This window comes from Apteryx rowi, unplaced genomic scaffold (assembly GCF_003343035.1).
Source record: "Apteryx rowi isolate R43461 unplaced genomic scaffold, aptRow1 scaffold_226, whole genome shotgun sequence".
In the NCBI taxonomy this organism is placed as follows: domain Eukaryota; kingdom Metazoa; phylum Chordata; class Aves; order Apterygiformes; family Apterygidae; genus Apteryx; species Apteryx rowi.
This window is the reverse complement of record NW_020448597.1, coordinates 815,306-827,551: the sequence shown is the minus strand read 5'-3', so window position 1 is coordinate 827,551 and position 12,246 is coordinate 815,306. Positions and strand designations below refer to the sequence as shown.

The 12,246-nt window shown below is 41.0% G+C and overlaps 1 protein-coding gene across 2 annotated transcripts in view; it reads left to right on the top strand.

Moving 5' to 3' along the window:
- CDK6 (cyclin dependent kinase 6) overlaps positions 1-12,246 on the top strand; it is a 125,425-nt gene that overhangs the window by 47,384 nt on the left and 65,795 nt on the right. For both annotated transcript variants that reach the window (XM_026065384.1, XM_026065385.1), the window contains exon 3: positions 6,344-6,511. In XM_026065384.1, the coding sequence (XP_025921169.1) occupies positions 6,344-6,511 (168 nt within the window). The remainder of the gene's footprint in view (positions 1-6,343; positions 6,512-12,246) is intronic.

Sequence of the window (12,246 nt, the reverse complement as noted above, 5' to 3'; positions counted from 1 at the left end):
TTAGAATTTTGCATTTTTTCTGAGGTTTTTTTGCAATGTATTCTCTTTCTAATCTCCAAACTGAGACAAAGGTGAAGTGATACCTTTCACAGCCTCACTGAAAGGCTGGCGCCTAAATTGATTTCTTAGCAGTTTTTTGAAATTCAGAAGATTAGATATGGGAACAGTGGGTCTGATTTTCACTTACACTGAGACTTCTGGCAATATAAACTGGCAGTGAGTGGAAATGGGAATGACACAATGTGTGTAACTTTGCTTACGCAAAAATGTGTCAATCTTCTGTACAGTTGTGGTACTTTTGCATGAAACAGATATACAATGTTCAGGATACATGAGCAAGTCTGCGCAAAATAGTGATATTTGCGAATGTTACCAAATTGACTGATTATTATTTGGTTCTCTGAATATTGTATCCCATATTAACTTATTTAGGACTTTCTAATCTCAGTTACCTTACTGCTTCTAATATAATTAAATTTGTCTTCAAAATGGTGTTTTAGAGACTCCAGTCTTTCAGATATTTTATTTAACAGACAGGTGTAGCCATTTTAAAAATAGACCTATTTATTTTAGTGCTTCTGCTTTTTCACTGGGCTAATATGGATAACTTTGCCTTCAATGGGGTTCTTCAAAACACTAAAATATATAGATGCATGCATCCTTTCATGGCTATGTATGTATTCAGGGTTCTGCAGGAAGAAGTGCAAAGCCACATAAATAATGCATAGCATGTCCTCAGGCTATGGCAGCGGCAGTGGATATCCTTTGGACTCCACCCCATCTCAAGGCATATTTTTTAATGTTTACTGCAAACCATCTTCATCCTGACGATTTGGTAATCCAGAATCACTTGTCTGAACTGTGCTTTCTTCCTCATAAAAGTAGTTTAAAGTAGATCAGAAAGTGCTGATCGGAATATGGTTTAAAATGTTCATTAATCTACTCTGAGTGTATTAAGTATCTCTGATATGATTAAAATAATTTTATATTTCCAAAATAACTATGCAAATATTTATTTCATATTTAAAAATAAATACAACTGCAAATTGATTTTCAGCAAATCATTTATGTTTGGGGTAGCAGCATACAAAACACCAACAGTTGTTAGGCCAATTCCTGGCATGAGCTTGGTGGGTTTTAGTTGCATTTGCTAATGATACGCCAAAAGATTCGCTGTATTTTTCTCTCTCTGCAGAACATTTTATTCTATGAACAGAAAACATTTTGTCTTGTATAATAAAGGTGATGAGCAAGACCAGGTGAATGGGTCCTGTGGATTTACTGGTGTCCTGTTGGGCAGTAAACGTACTGAAGCTGCAGAGGCTGCTGGGGATGCGGGGCATGAGGAGCTGCCCCGGGCAGACAGGGCAGCCACGGCGGGCGGGCGGGCGGGCGGCCGCCGATCCCTGCGTCCCAGCCACCGGCCCCGCGGCCCCCCATTGCCGGCGCCGCCAGCGAGGTAGGCTCAGAGGAGGGGTTCCCAGCCCTGCGCCAGGGCGAGTTTAAAGAAAAAAAAGAAAATCACTGCATTTAACAGGGAGTCACTAAATTATTGCTAAAGCCTTTGGGATTCAGTGTAACAACATTAATCACGTCTTTTGCTATTCATCTATCTGTACTGTGTAATTCCTCAGGAATGCCATTGTTTTTTTGGCATTAATTAATGTTAACTGTTTGTTACAAAGTATAACCATAGAAGTGCTGTAATTATTCTGTTTCAAAAATAGGCCCCAGAGAATGCGAAGACTCTTTAAACTTTCATTCCAGCGTGTCTAGAAGACACCCTTTAAAATGAAAGCAGTTGGTGGCTGGGAGCCTCTCCGTGATGCCGTAAGACAGGGGAGGCTCCAGCCGGCTCCTCTCCTGCTCGGAGGAGGCTCTGCGGTTCGGTGGAGGCAACGCGAGCCTTTCCGTCACCCCAGGCAGCCTGATGCCTCCCGTGCTGCTGTCTGAGCCGCGTCCCCTCTGTTTACACTTGCGGTTCTCCCGTAGGCAAACGCTGCCGGAGGGAATGGTCCAAGCCGTGTCCCAATGCCTGCTGGCCGGAACAGGCCCGCGCCGCTCTGCTCTGCAAAAATGGAAGAATACAGCCCAAATAATGGAGAAGCAAAGGGCCAGGGGTGGAGGCGGCGGTTGGTTGCGCGGGTGCGTGACGCACGCCACAGAGGGGCAGAAGAGGTGTCCGTGGGTTCCCAAGGGCTACGGCATTTTACCAAATGTTAACACAGCAATTGCACAAGAAGAAGAGAAAAAAGGKCAGCAAAAAAAATTGCTCTAAAAAGCCTGTGCTCTAGTACAAATTCAGGGTCTGCCTGCAGCTGAGAAAGCATCTGTACTGTCTTGCTCTGTTTGGTGATACGTCCAAGTGTATTTATGTGCTTCCAGATCCTTTCTTCCTTTGGTGTTAGGAACTCACATCCCCGTGATCTGGGGGAATTTGGGTGAAGGTTTTTCTTTCCAGACCAGTGAGTAGGGGGGAAGATGTCAGCTCCACAAATGGGTGGCCGTTCCTGCGTGCACGTTACCTCTTGGTGCATGGGTTCTCAGGAGCCGTATTGCTTTTGGTGGTTTTATTCAGGTTGCATAGCTCTGTGGCCCTCTTTACAAAGACAAAATCCAGCCTCTACACACTTACTGTGTAATTTCTGTTTTATTGGATAGATACTTGAATTATTTAGTTGGCAGCTGCGCCGTCTTCTTTTGGATTAGGCGGGCGCAGCAATTGCATCTAGTGCAAGTCAAGGTACAAGGCAGTTAAACTGCAAGCTGGGTTAGCTGTAAACCTCTGTGCACTGGAGTCTCCTTAAAGCTAGGAGCACATGAGTAGGTCTTACCAATGACAAGTTGCCTCAACCTTAAAAAGCTGCAACTCCCCGAAGTGGTCCAGCCCCATCCGGCAAATGCAAAGATAACACTGGAAAAATTGGAGACAGTTTTCTCATACTTTTAAAAGTCTGGATTTCAGAACAGTCTGCTCCAGGTTTAGGGTTGGGTGGTTTTTTTATCCCATATCAATGCTCCAGATCTGTGTTAGGTGCTCTGTATCTCTGTGTGCCTGTAACCTCAAGTGCATTTTGGATGCTACAAATTTGAATGGCCTTTGTGTGTGAAAAAGTTTCACTACTTCTCTCTGTTGTATATTTGGCCTAATAATAAATAAAGATAAATATAAATTAGTTCAGTGAGTTGTCTAGAGAATCTGGCTGTAGTTATACAACATATAACTTAATACAGCCAAATGACAACTGTTACTGCTAGAAGCCAAGGTGGTGGCTGTCACTTAAAGGATCAGAGTGGTGTCCTGAAAACCAGTGGCTTGGGAGGGATTTCTGGATCCGAAGGCAGAGCTTAGGAGGGATCAGTGAAGCAATAGGGCCAGGAGGGGATAAGGCACGGGGAGATGCAGATCTGCAGGAGATGGAGGCTTTCTGCTCCTGCTGCCCCGAGCTTGGAGACGCGAGCAGTGGGTGACGCTGCCCCCGGCACAGGCAGCAGCAGCAGCTGCTCAGCCTCCCCCAAGCCCAGCCCTGGCCTTGCTCACCCCAGAAACAGCGTATGCAAGGTGTATTTCTGTGCATTGCTGAGACTTACGACAGGATATTACTTGAAAAGTTYGTCATAAGTTGCTCCTGACATCCAGTGCTGATAAAATATCAGGCTGAGGGATGCAATCACTGATACCATAGTTGATGGAACATGGAAAAGAAGCAGCATTTCCATAACAAATTTCACCTCCAGCTGTTTCCATTATGAGACTTTTACAAAATTAAAGCTACATTTTGCCTCTAAGGAAAGTGTATTTGTTCAGTGCATCCCAAAATAGCTCAGTTTTCATCTGAGTTACAGATAAATATTTTAGGTTTGTGCACAGACCACATTGCAAAATGTAGCCTGAAAAGTGAAAACATTGTAAGACCATAATTATCTGAAGGCAATTACAATCTTAAAGACCTTTAAAATTTACACTTTCCTGGTACACTTTTCTGCTGCATACCTCATTTTTTTGTGTGTGAAGAAAACTTCAGTAAATTGCATTCTTCTTTTTTTGAATCCTCTTGGCCGAGGGAAAGAAATGTCCAGTTTCTGTTTTCAAATACTTTACTCTTTCTGCTTTTAAACACGCCTGGAAGAAAACTCTGAATTTAGAAGCTGAAGACATTGCTTGCAACTTGCAACTAGCGAGGCAGAATTGCATTCACTGAGCTTGAGGAAGAAATATGAAACAAAACCAGTATAAGTTATGGAAAAATAATGTTGATGTGTTTGGTAACTGCAGGAATGAGTTTGCATTCATGACAAATGAGTATGATGCAGAAATGTCACAAAAAAGGGACTAGCCAGGGGTCTAGCCTAATCCTTAAGTTGTTTAAATTCATTTCTTACTTTATCTGGTGTTATGTCTGCCTGTTGAATAAAATAGTTGGGCTCAAACTCAGTGAAACAATTAGCTACATACTTAAGATAACCACATGCTTAGATATGTCTCTATGTTCTTTATCTCCACAAGCTTGATCCAAACTGTTGCAATTTGAGCCAATTTATAATAGCACAGACTGACCAGATATGGCATGTATTAATTTTACTGGTGCCCAAAACCTGCAGAACTGTAGTCCCAGCTCTTCCACAAGTTTCTGAACTACAAAGGGAAATTATATAGATAGATGATTCAGTATGCCTTGGGTATTTGTTTTTGGAGTAGCAAACCCTATTATACTAGTTATCAAAAAGATCAGATCTGTGTTTTTCCTGCAGAAGCAAAGGCAGTGAAAGGCATCAGCTAGCAGGGAAGGGAGAGTTCGGTTTACTACCATCCTTCAGAGATGGTTATAACTAATTAAATGTTGTCACAGCTTATGTCGTTTCTCCATCATTTGGATCTTCAAATCAAGACCGATCTTTTTTAAGTGGCCCACTGTTACTAGCATTTATCAGGCAATTATAAGCTATATATAGAAATGGCCATGTTTTATCAGAGGTCAGATAGCTTCCAGCCTTAACATCTATGAATTTTGTAATACTGATGATCAGAAGACATTACATGAAAGTAGTAATTTTGTATTAAACTACATAGCCAGCATCCAAAAATTCATCCAGCTGAAGCAACGTTATCAAGTTGAATGTTTTGAGCTATTTTAACCCATTTTCTGATAGCAGTCCTTTGGACAGTGTACGTTGAATATTTCCTTGAAAAAATGTACAAGGGTTTCCCAGTTCCTGTGATGATCTCTAGAGGAGTCCATAGAGAAGAACAAAAGCAACCAACTTCAATTTATCCTTCTTCCATTTTCTCATGTTTCTTGGCATCCACCTCTCCAAGATCATTCTGGTTGCTAATAACAGGACTGGAGGTCAACCTGCTGCATGGCTAACGGAAAGGGTGTGTGTCACCAGCAAACACAGAAATGGAGTTTCACAAACTGGTGTCAAGTGCCCAGAGCAAAACCAATTTTTCTTTATCCCTTTTGTTTCTTGTCTTCTTTCGTTTCTTTCCTTTGTTTCATGTCACAGCATCTGCTTGTAACTGTTTTGCCAATATAATTTTCAAGTTGACAGTATCCTTCTAATTTGGAATTCAGGGGACTTCTAGTATTTAATTTTGAGTCTGTTCGTTCATTCCTTTCATGTTACTAAGATTGATGTAAAACAATGAAACACTTTCTTCAGCTGTGGAAATGTCATAAAAGATTGCATCACTGTAATACAACAGAAGGCAAAAATGAGAACTGTTACTTTTGATTATTACACTGATATAGTGCCAGACTTTGATCTGAAAGTAGTTCCTGTCCTATTCTGTAAATTCTGTGCAGTAGATTTTTCTAAGCACATTTTTCCCCCTGTGACATTAAATCCTGACAATGCAATCACATAATCAACTTTTCTGATTAAAATACGTCCTGTGCCTGCTGAAGCGAATGATAAAATTCCACTTCCTTGAGGCAGGACAAAGCATAGACTTGTGAGATGCAAAGTGGTGTGTGGTTTAAAGTTAAGAGCAAAAAGCTGCTATGTATTTTTCTTACTTGGACAGCATTCTTTTGAAGTTGTCCTGGGATTTATGGACATGCTTTTGCTATTTCTTTGAAGTGTGTTGACCAGTCTTTATACTTCTATCAATCAACCTCAAATAATTCAACTGGAAACAATCCATTAATGTGATAGGTACACCTGTTCAAGTCAGCTGGCTCTAGCAACGTCCTGTCTGTTTTATATTAATAGGTGTTTTTATCTCCTGTGCACATATTCAAGTCAATACTTAAATTAGTTTTGCAGATTATGGCAGCGAGTTTACCTGTTTGCCACCTTGTCTTGATAATTATATATTGATTTTTTTCTTTGTATTTAGGATATGATGCTTCAGTTGTTTCGGGGACTGGATTTTCTGCATTCACATCGTGTGGTACATCGGGACCTGAAACCCCAAAATATCCTTGTAACCAGCAGTGGGCAGATAAAGTTAGCTGACTTTGGCCTTGCACGAATCTACAGTTTTCAGATGGCTCTAACCTCAGTGGTAAGTTTCTGGAGGCTTTTATTTTTATTTTAATGCAGTAGTGTGCTTACTCTCCATGTTCATATATTTTTATCTCTTGTTATAACTCTGCTTCTAAAGCCATCTCTGCAGTTGATTTACATGTGTCTGTGAAGACAATTGTTTTTCCAGCTAGGACTGAAGTTGTGGTTACTTTGTAAAAGTAATCAATTACTGATTACTGGGTCTAAATTAAATCAAGACTGATTACTGAAGGATAGGTATGTGCTAGTTTTCCAAAACACCTTATATGTAGCTTTTGTCGTGATACTGGCTTCTTCTGTGCATTAAGCTAGATGGGTAGGGTGAAAGTTTCCCAGGTTACCTCGTCTAAGATAAAACTCTTGCCGACCCTCAGGGAGTCGTGCCCGAGAACATATGCAGATACTTTGAACATGCCACACTGCCATGTCTCCGAGTTTCCATCTCTGTGAATATGGGTCTGATACATCCTCCCATATGTTAGTGAGCGATTCTAGGCTGGGCTGCGCTGGAGGCAGTTCAAGGGGACCTGGCAGCTGAAATCAGAGCCATTGCCCAGGCCAGCTGCTGAAGAGCACCTCCAGTATCTCCAGGCCCCAGGCCACCATTGCCCCTCTGCCGGGAGCTCTCCCGGGCGCGCTTGGCTCGCCCGTGAGCTCGCTCCCGGCAGGTCTGGCCCTTGGCGCTGATGCTGGCGGGGAAGCCCTGCCAGCTCCTTGCTTTGACCCTGTTTCCACACTTGCTGGCCCTGCCCCCAGAATGAGCAGCTCTTAACTTGGCGCRATGTCTCAAGGGCTAAAGCATATTGCAGATTAACTGGGCTGCATATGTGTTGGGTGTCATTTGGTCTTGTTGCCTGCTCATGAATTTTTTGTTTCCGTTTTCTACTCTGAGTATCACAACTGTGATGGCAGTATTGCTTATACTAAAGACAGGGAAGAGAGAACTGCTGCGAAAAGAAACTGAAAGGAGTCCACTTTTCATTTTACTTGTATGTAGAAATTAGACTGTCTCACACTGATAAAAAGTAATCCATTCTTATTATTAGTTACTGTAAGAGTCTTACCACAGTTCTGTAATGTAACAATGATTTTCTGGGTTCCGGCTTCAGCATGAATGAAGACAGGAAGAAACAGAAAATGATATCATGTTGCTAAACATAGGAAAGTATCATAGTCACATAAAACATATGTAAACTGGCAAGTTTGCTCAGTTGTGTTTTCGAGTTTGTTTTTTCATTGCATGTAGGATGTAGCCTAATCCAAAGCCAAAAGAATCTCTGTTGAGGTCAGTGAGGACAAAACAGCTTTGAAGAAAAGGAGAAAAAGGTTCTTCTTGAATTGCTGTAATTTTTCATTTCCAGGCAATCAGTCAGAAACAGTAATACCTTCACTGGCTATTTCTATTGATCCATAAACTTCCTCAAGCCAAAATTATTGAATGCTGTAAGGCCACCAGCAGGAATTTTTTGAAAAATTCTACATAAAAAGAGGAGAAGTCATCTACTGAGCTGAGCAGCATTTTGATCATGAACGTGTAGCCTGCACAGGGAGCGGTACCAAAAGCCCCAGAACCAGAGTGCTTTTACCAAGGCAAGAACATACCAAGCCCTGCTTGTAACAGAACATGGCCAGAATTCCTGGGTGCAAGAAATAGTATCTTATACCTGTGCACTAGAAATGGTGCTTGAAAACCTATTAGCTAGTACCCATAGTGCTGCTGTGGGTAGCAGTCGTTCAGGCTAAGGGACCATCTGTGTGAAAGGTTATACTGTGTTAGCACAAGCATTCGATTGTTATTGTGGCTACGCTAAATGGTAGTAAAAGAGTTGCATTATTCCATGAACAAGAATGAGCAAAAAGTGTGGGTGTGGGCGTGGATAATGGCTTTCACACCCAGAACTTACTCTATTATTATTTTCTTATTTAAAAATCACACCTCTGACTGAAGTCGGTATGCTGATGCAATTTTCATGCTGAGAGCAGGCCTAAGAAAGATGATGCCTTCTTAAGTTGAAAAAGTTAATGTCTTTTGAAACACCTAGTGTATAACAGCCCTAAAATCAACCTTTGGCTGACCATGCAGAGCCAACTAGAGGGGAGCCTTGCTTACAGTGTGATAATCTAACATGGTTTTAAATGTTGGTCTTCACTGCTCCTACAGAGCGAGTGGTGGTTAGAAAACTTAATCTTTATTAGTTGACACGGTGAGAAAGGCAATCAGTTTTCCTTGTCTGAATGTAACTTTTGTCTTTGGTTAGCTGCTTTGGTGTACTAATTCTTTTGTATTTTTTCCTCCATTAAAACTTAGTGCAGGAAACAAGACTTCTAAAAAACCCTCTTCCATTTTTTTAAACATAAGAAGATATTCTTGATCTTACTATTTCCAAAAGTCAGTCTGAATTGCAGTATCTTGTAGGATACTGAATAAACTTGCATTGACTTCAGCAAGGCCAGATTTGTCTTGAAGTGTTTGCAGAAAAAATATTGCCTTACGTAAAGCCAGCATGTGTCTAAACACATATCAATTAATAAAACTCCTAGCTTGCAAGGATTTGCTTTGGAGTTACATTGAAAAGTGCCAGTGCAGACAGCCCATGCTACAAGGCACATTGCATGTGCTATCATTGTGATCGATACAAGAGCTCTGCGTCGTTTCCTTCAGCAGGCAAGCGTACTGCGAGATAATCTGCAAGAATCATCTTCTGAGGTATCAGATCATTCCCAAGATGCATCCTCATTCTTTGCTTACAAAGAAGCTCTTCAGATAGGAGAAAAAGAGCTTGCCATGGAAGTAATCCAGTAAAAACTGATCCAACCCCCGTACTCTGGGTGCTGCAAACGGTAACTTCAAAGCAGTTATTTCCACAATGCTGCTGAATCCTTCTAGCAGATCAGTCGTCCGGGCATATTGCTATCATTTAAAGTAAATGAATAAAAGATTCAAACCGATGTGACACATGATGGAGGCGGGGGGAGATCCCTCCTCCCAGCTGCTGGCGACTGAGAACTGAGACAGGTCTGAAATAACAGCACGAGAAACAGCGATGTCGGGGGGGTTCCCAGCTGGTGGATGGCAGTGCACGCTTTTGGTTTCGTACAAAGTGAGGCTGTTTTTCAAGTGTTACTCTTGGCCCTTAGGGAAATGTTGAATAGGCTTTGTGATAACAGAGAAGCTCCATAGGAGAGAGAAGATGGATTGATATGGCTGTGTAATTTTAGAGTTTGATGGCAAAAGCTAATGAACTGTCACTTTTTTCTATGGTTCAGAAAAATGGGCACTCAGTTCTGACTTTCTCTGAGCAAAGGAGCAAGTGGCTGTCTTGAAAATTTAAACTTATATTCCGAAAAAGAAATAAGACATTTATCTGTTCTTTGTTGACTGCTAACTGCCTTAAAAAAAGGAAATCTAGATGAATCATGGCACATCGGAACGCTAAAGGAAATAAGCGTGTACAGTTGTGATCACAGCATCTACATGGGGCTGAGCATGTCCAGGTTTTAAATCATGACCTGCCTTAAAGAACCTGAGGAAATGTCAGTGTTTGTAACACATTCATAATACTCGCTTTGAAAACGCGTGCTTTAAAATAGATGGCAGCACTGCTGACTTTTTTTTCCCCATGAAATGTGAACAAAATTGTTGTATGTTTTCCTTTTAAAAGCTAACTTTTCAGAATTGCTGAACATCAGAAGGGAAAACACATCACTTTCTCTGCTATTTCCCAAATTGTTTCATATTAGGCTCAGCTAAATTGATTATTAAAAAGAGAAAACACAAAAAAACCTGCACTGGTACTGTCAGTGAATAATTTTAGATTACACTAGCATTTTATTTGAGTGTTTCTTCAGGATAAAAACTTTCCATCCATTTCCTGGCAGTCGCTTCAGCACAAATGGTTTACATGTCACATCATGCAGGAACTTGGATTTCATTTTGTTGGTATAGTAGCAAGGGAGCATAAAATAATTTTCACTAACTGGGCTTACTCTGTAAAAATAAATATATAAATTAGTTACAGCAACAAAAACAACAACAAAAAAGATAGAAAAAACCCTCTTCCAAAGAGGAATGAGTGCTTTCCTGTTTTCTGCCCACTGTTGCATTGTAAGATACTAATAAATACCACCTGTTAGTAAATAATGTGAATGTAAACTCTTGTCGGAGCTAAGGGCATAGTTGAGAGCTTGAAAACAGCACAGTCAGAAAAGTTTCTTTTGCTTTTGGTTCCTTTTTTCTTTTCTTTTTTTTTCTTTTTTTTTTTTTTTGCCACCTCTTTCTGATACTGTGCTTCCTGAAATCCACGTGTTTAGCTACATGTGATACACCCTGCAGAGTCCATTCATGCGCTGGATATATTCCAGCAAACCTGGAGCCTGTTTCAATACAACTTGAACCCCAGCTGCACTGGGTAACCTGGAATGGATATAAAGGGCCCGATTCAGCAAGCTGTTTAAAGCTCACGCTTACCATCAAACATAGAAGTAGACCTATGGAAATTAATTAAGCACCTTCCTCTGGTGAACTGAAGTCAAAATCTGGGCTGCGTTAAACAGGGTGCCCTAGTGGAATCAGCACGGTGGCACTAGATTTTATCTCGTGTATAATTTGATAAGGATATAAAACTTCCTCCCTGTGGCAGGTGGAAGCGACCTTGTTTGGGTATGCACTGAGCCTTCACTGGTGTGAGGAGCACATCACCTTAGGTCCAAAGCCCGGCCTCCAGGTCTTGCCTCATGGCGTGTTTCTCCAGTCCACCCAAATGTCCCAAAAAAGGAAAATGAGTCACAGACAGACATCCAAAGAATCAAAATATGTGTTGTTGAACTCATGAGTGCTGCTGCTGAAAGGCTGTGGTTATTTAGGAATGCAATACAATTAAATTGGCTGGCTTATTTAAGGAAAATGTGTCTTCCCTACTAATACGGCGTTCTCCATAAAAAGCCCATATATCTGGCTTTGTGAAGAAATGAGTGAATTTCTCTGGTATTTTAACATCTGGATAGCTGAAGGAATCTTTGTTGCATCCTCCCAAACACCCTATAGGAAAATTATTTCCATCACATAAAATGAGTCATTTATCTCCAGAGCCACTTTAAGAATAAAAATCATTATCRGCACATTGACAGTAAAATCTGCAGCTGACTGAAAACATCTCAATGTATATTTAAGTTGACTTCACTCAGATCAGATGTTCACTAAGATAGCTCAGATCTATATGAAAGTAACAATGAAAAAAAGGTTTGCAGAGTGTAGCAATTGTATCAAAGGCCAATACAGAAACGTGGACAAAGTTAGGAAATTTGAAGAATAGAAGTTGCTATTATTCATCTGCATTATGATCATATAGGAACATATAGGAATATTTTCAAAACTGACTAATGATTTTTGTCACTCAGCATGAAACAGTGTAAAGTTTTTAAGATTTGTCCAGAAGAGCAATGCTAGATGTGCTCATAGAGAGACAGAATTTATGGTAAGGCTGTTATTTTTAGAAACACATCCCAGAACTAATATTCTAAGGGTGCAGTTGCCCAGTCAGCATAAGTGGATGTAACATGTACTGCTGCTGAAAGGATGGTCCTGCTTTTGGCCTCATGCTCCCGTCGCTTCCCTTACGTCGGCCGTAGCGGTCATGCACTTGCAGTTCAGTTGGAAGCGAACCCTGTAAAAAGCAGTTCTTCATTTGCAGTTGGATCAGCTGATCCAAATCACTGCGCAGCCACATGAGTGAA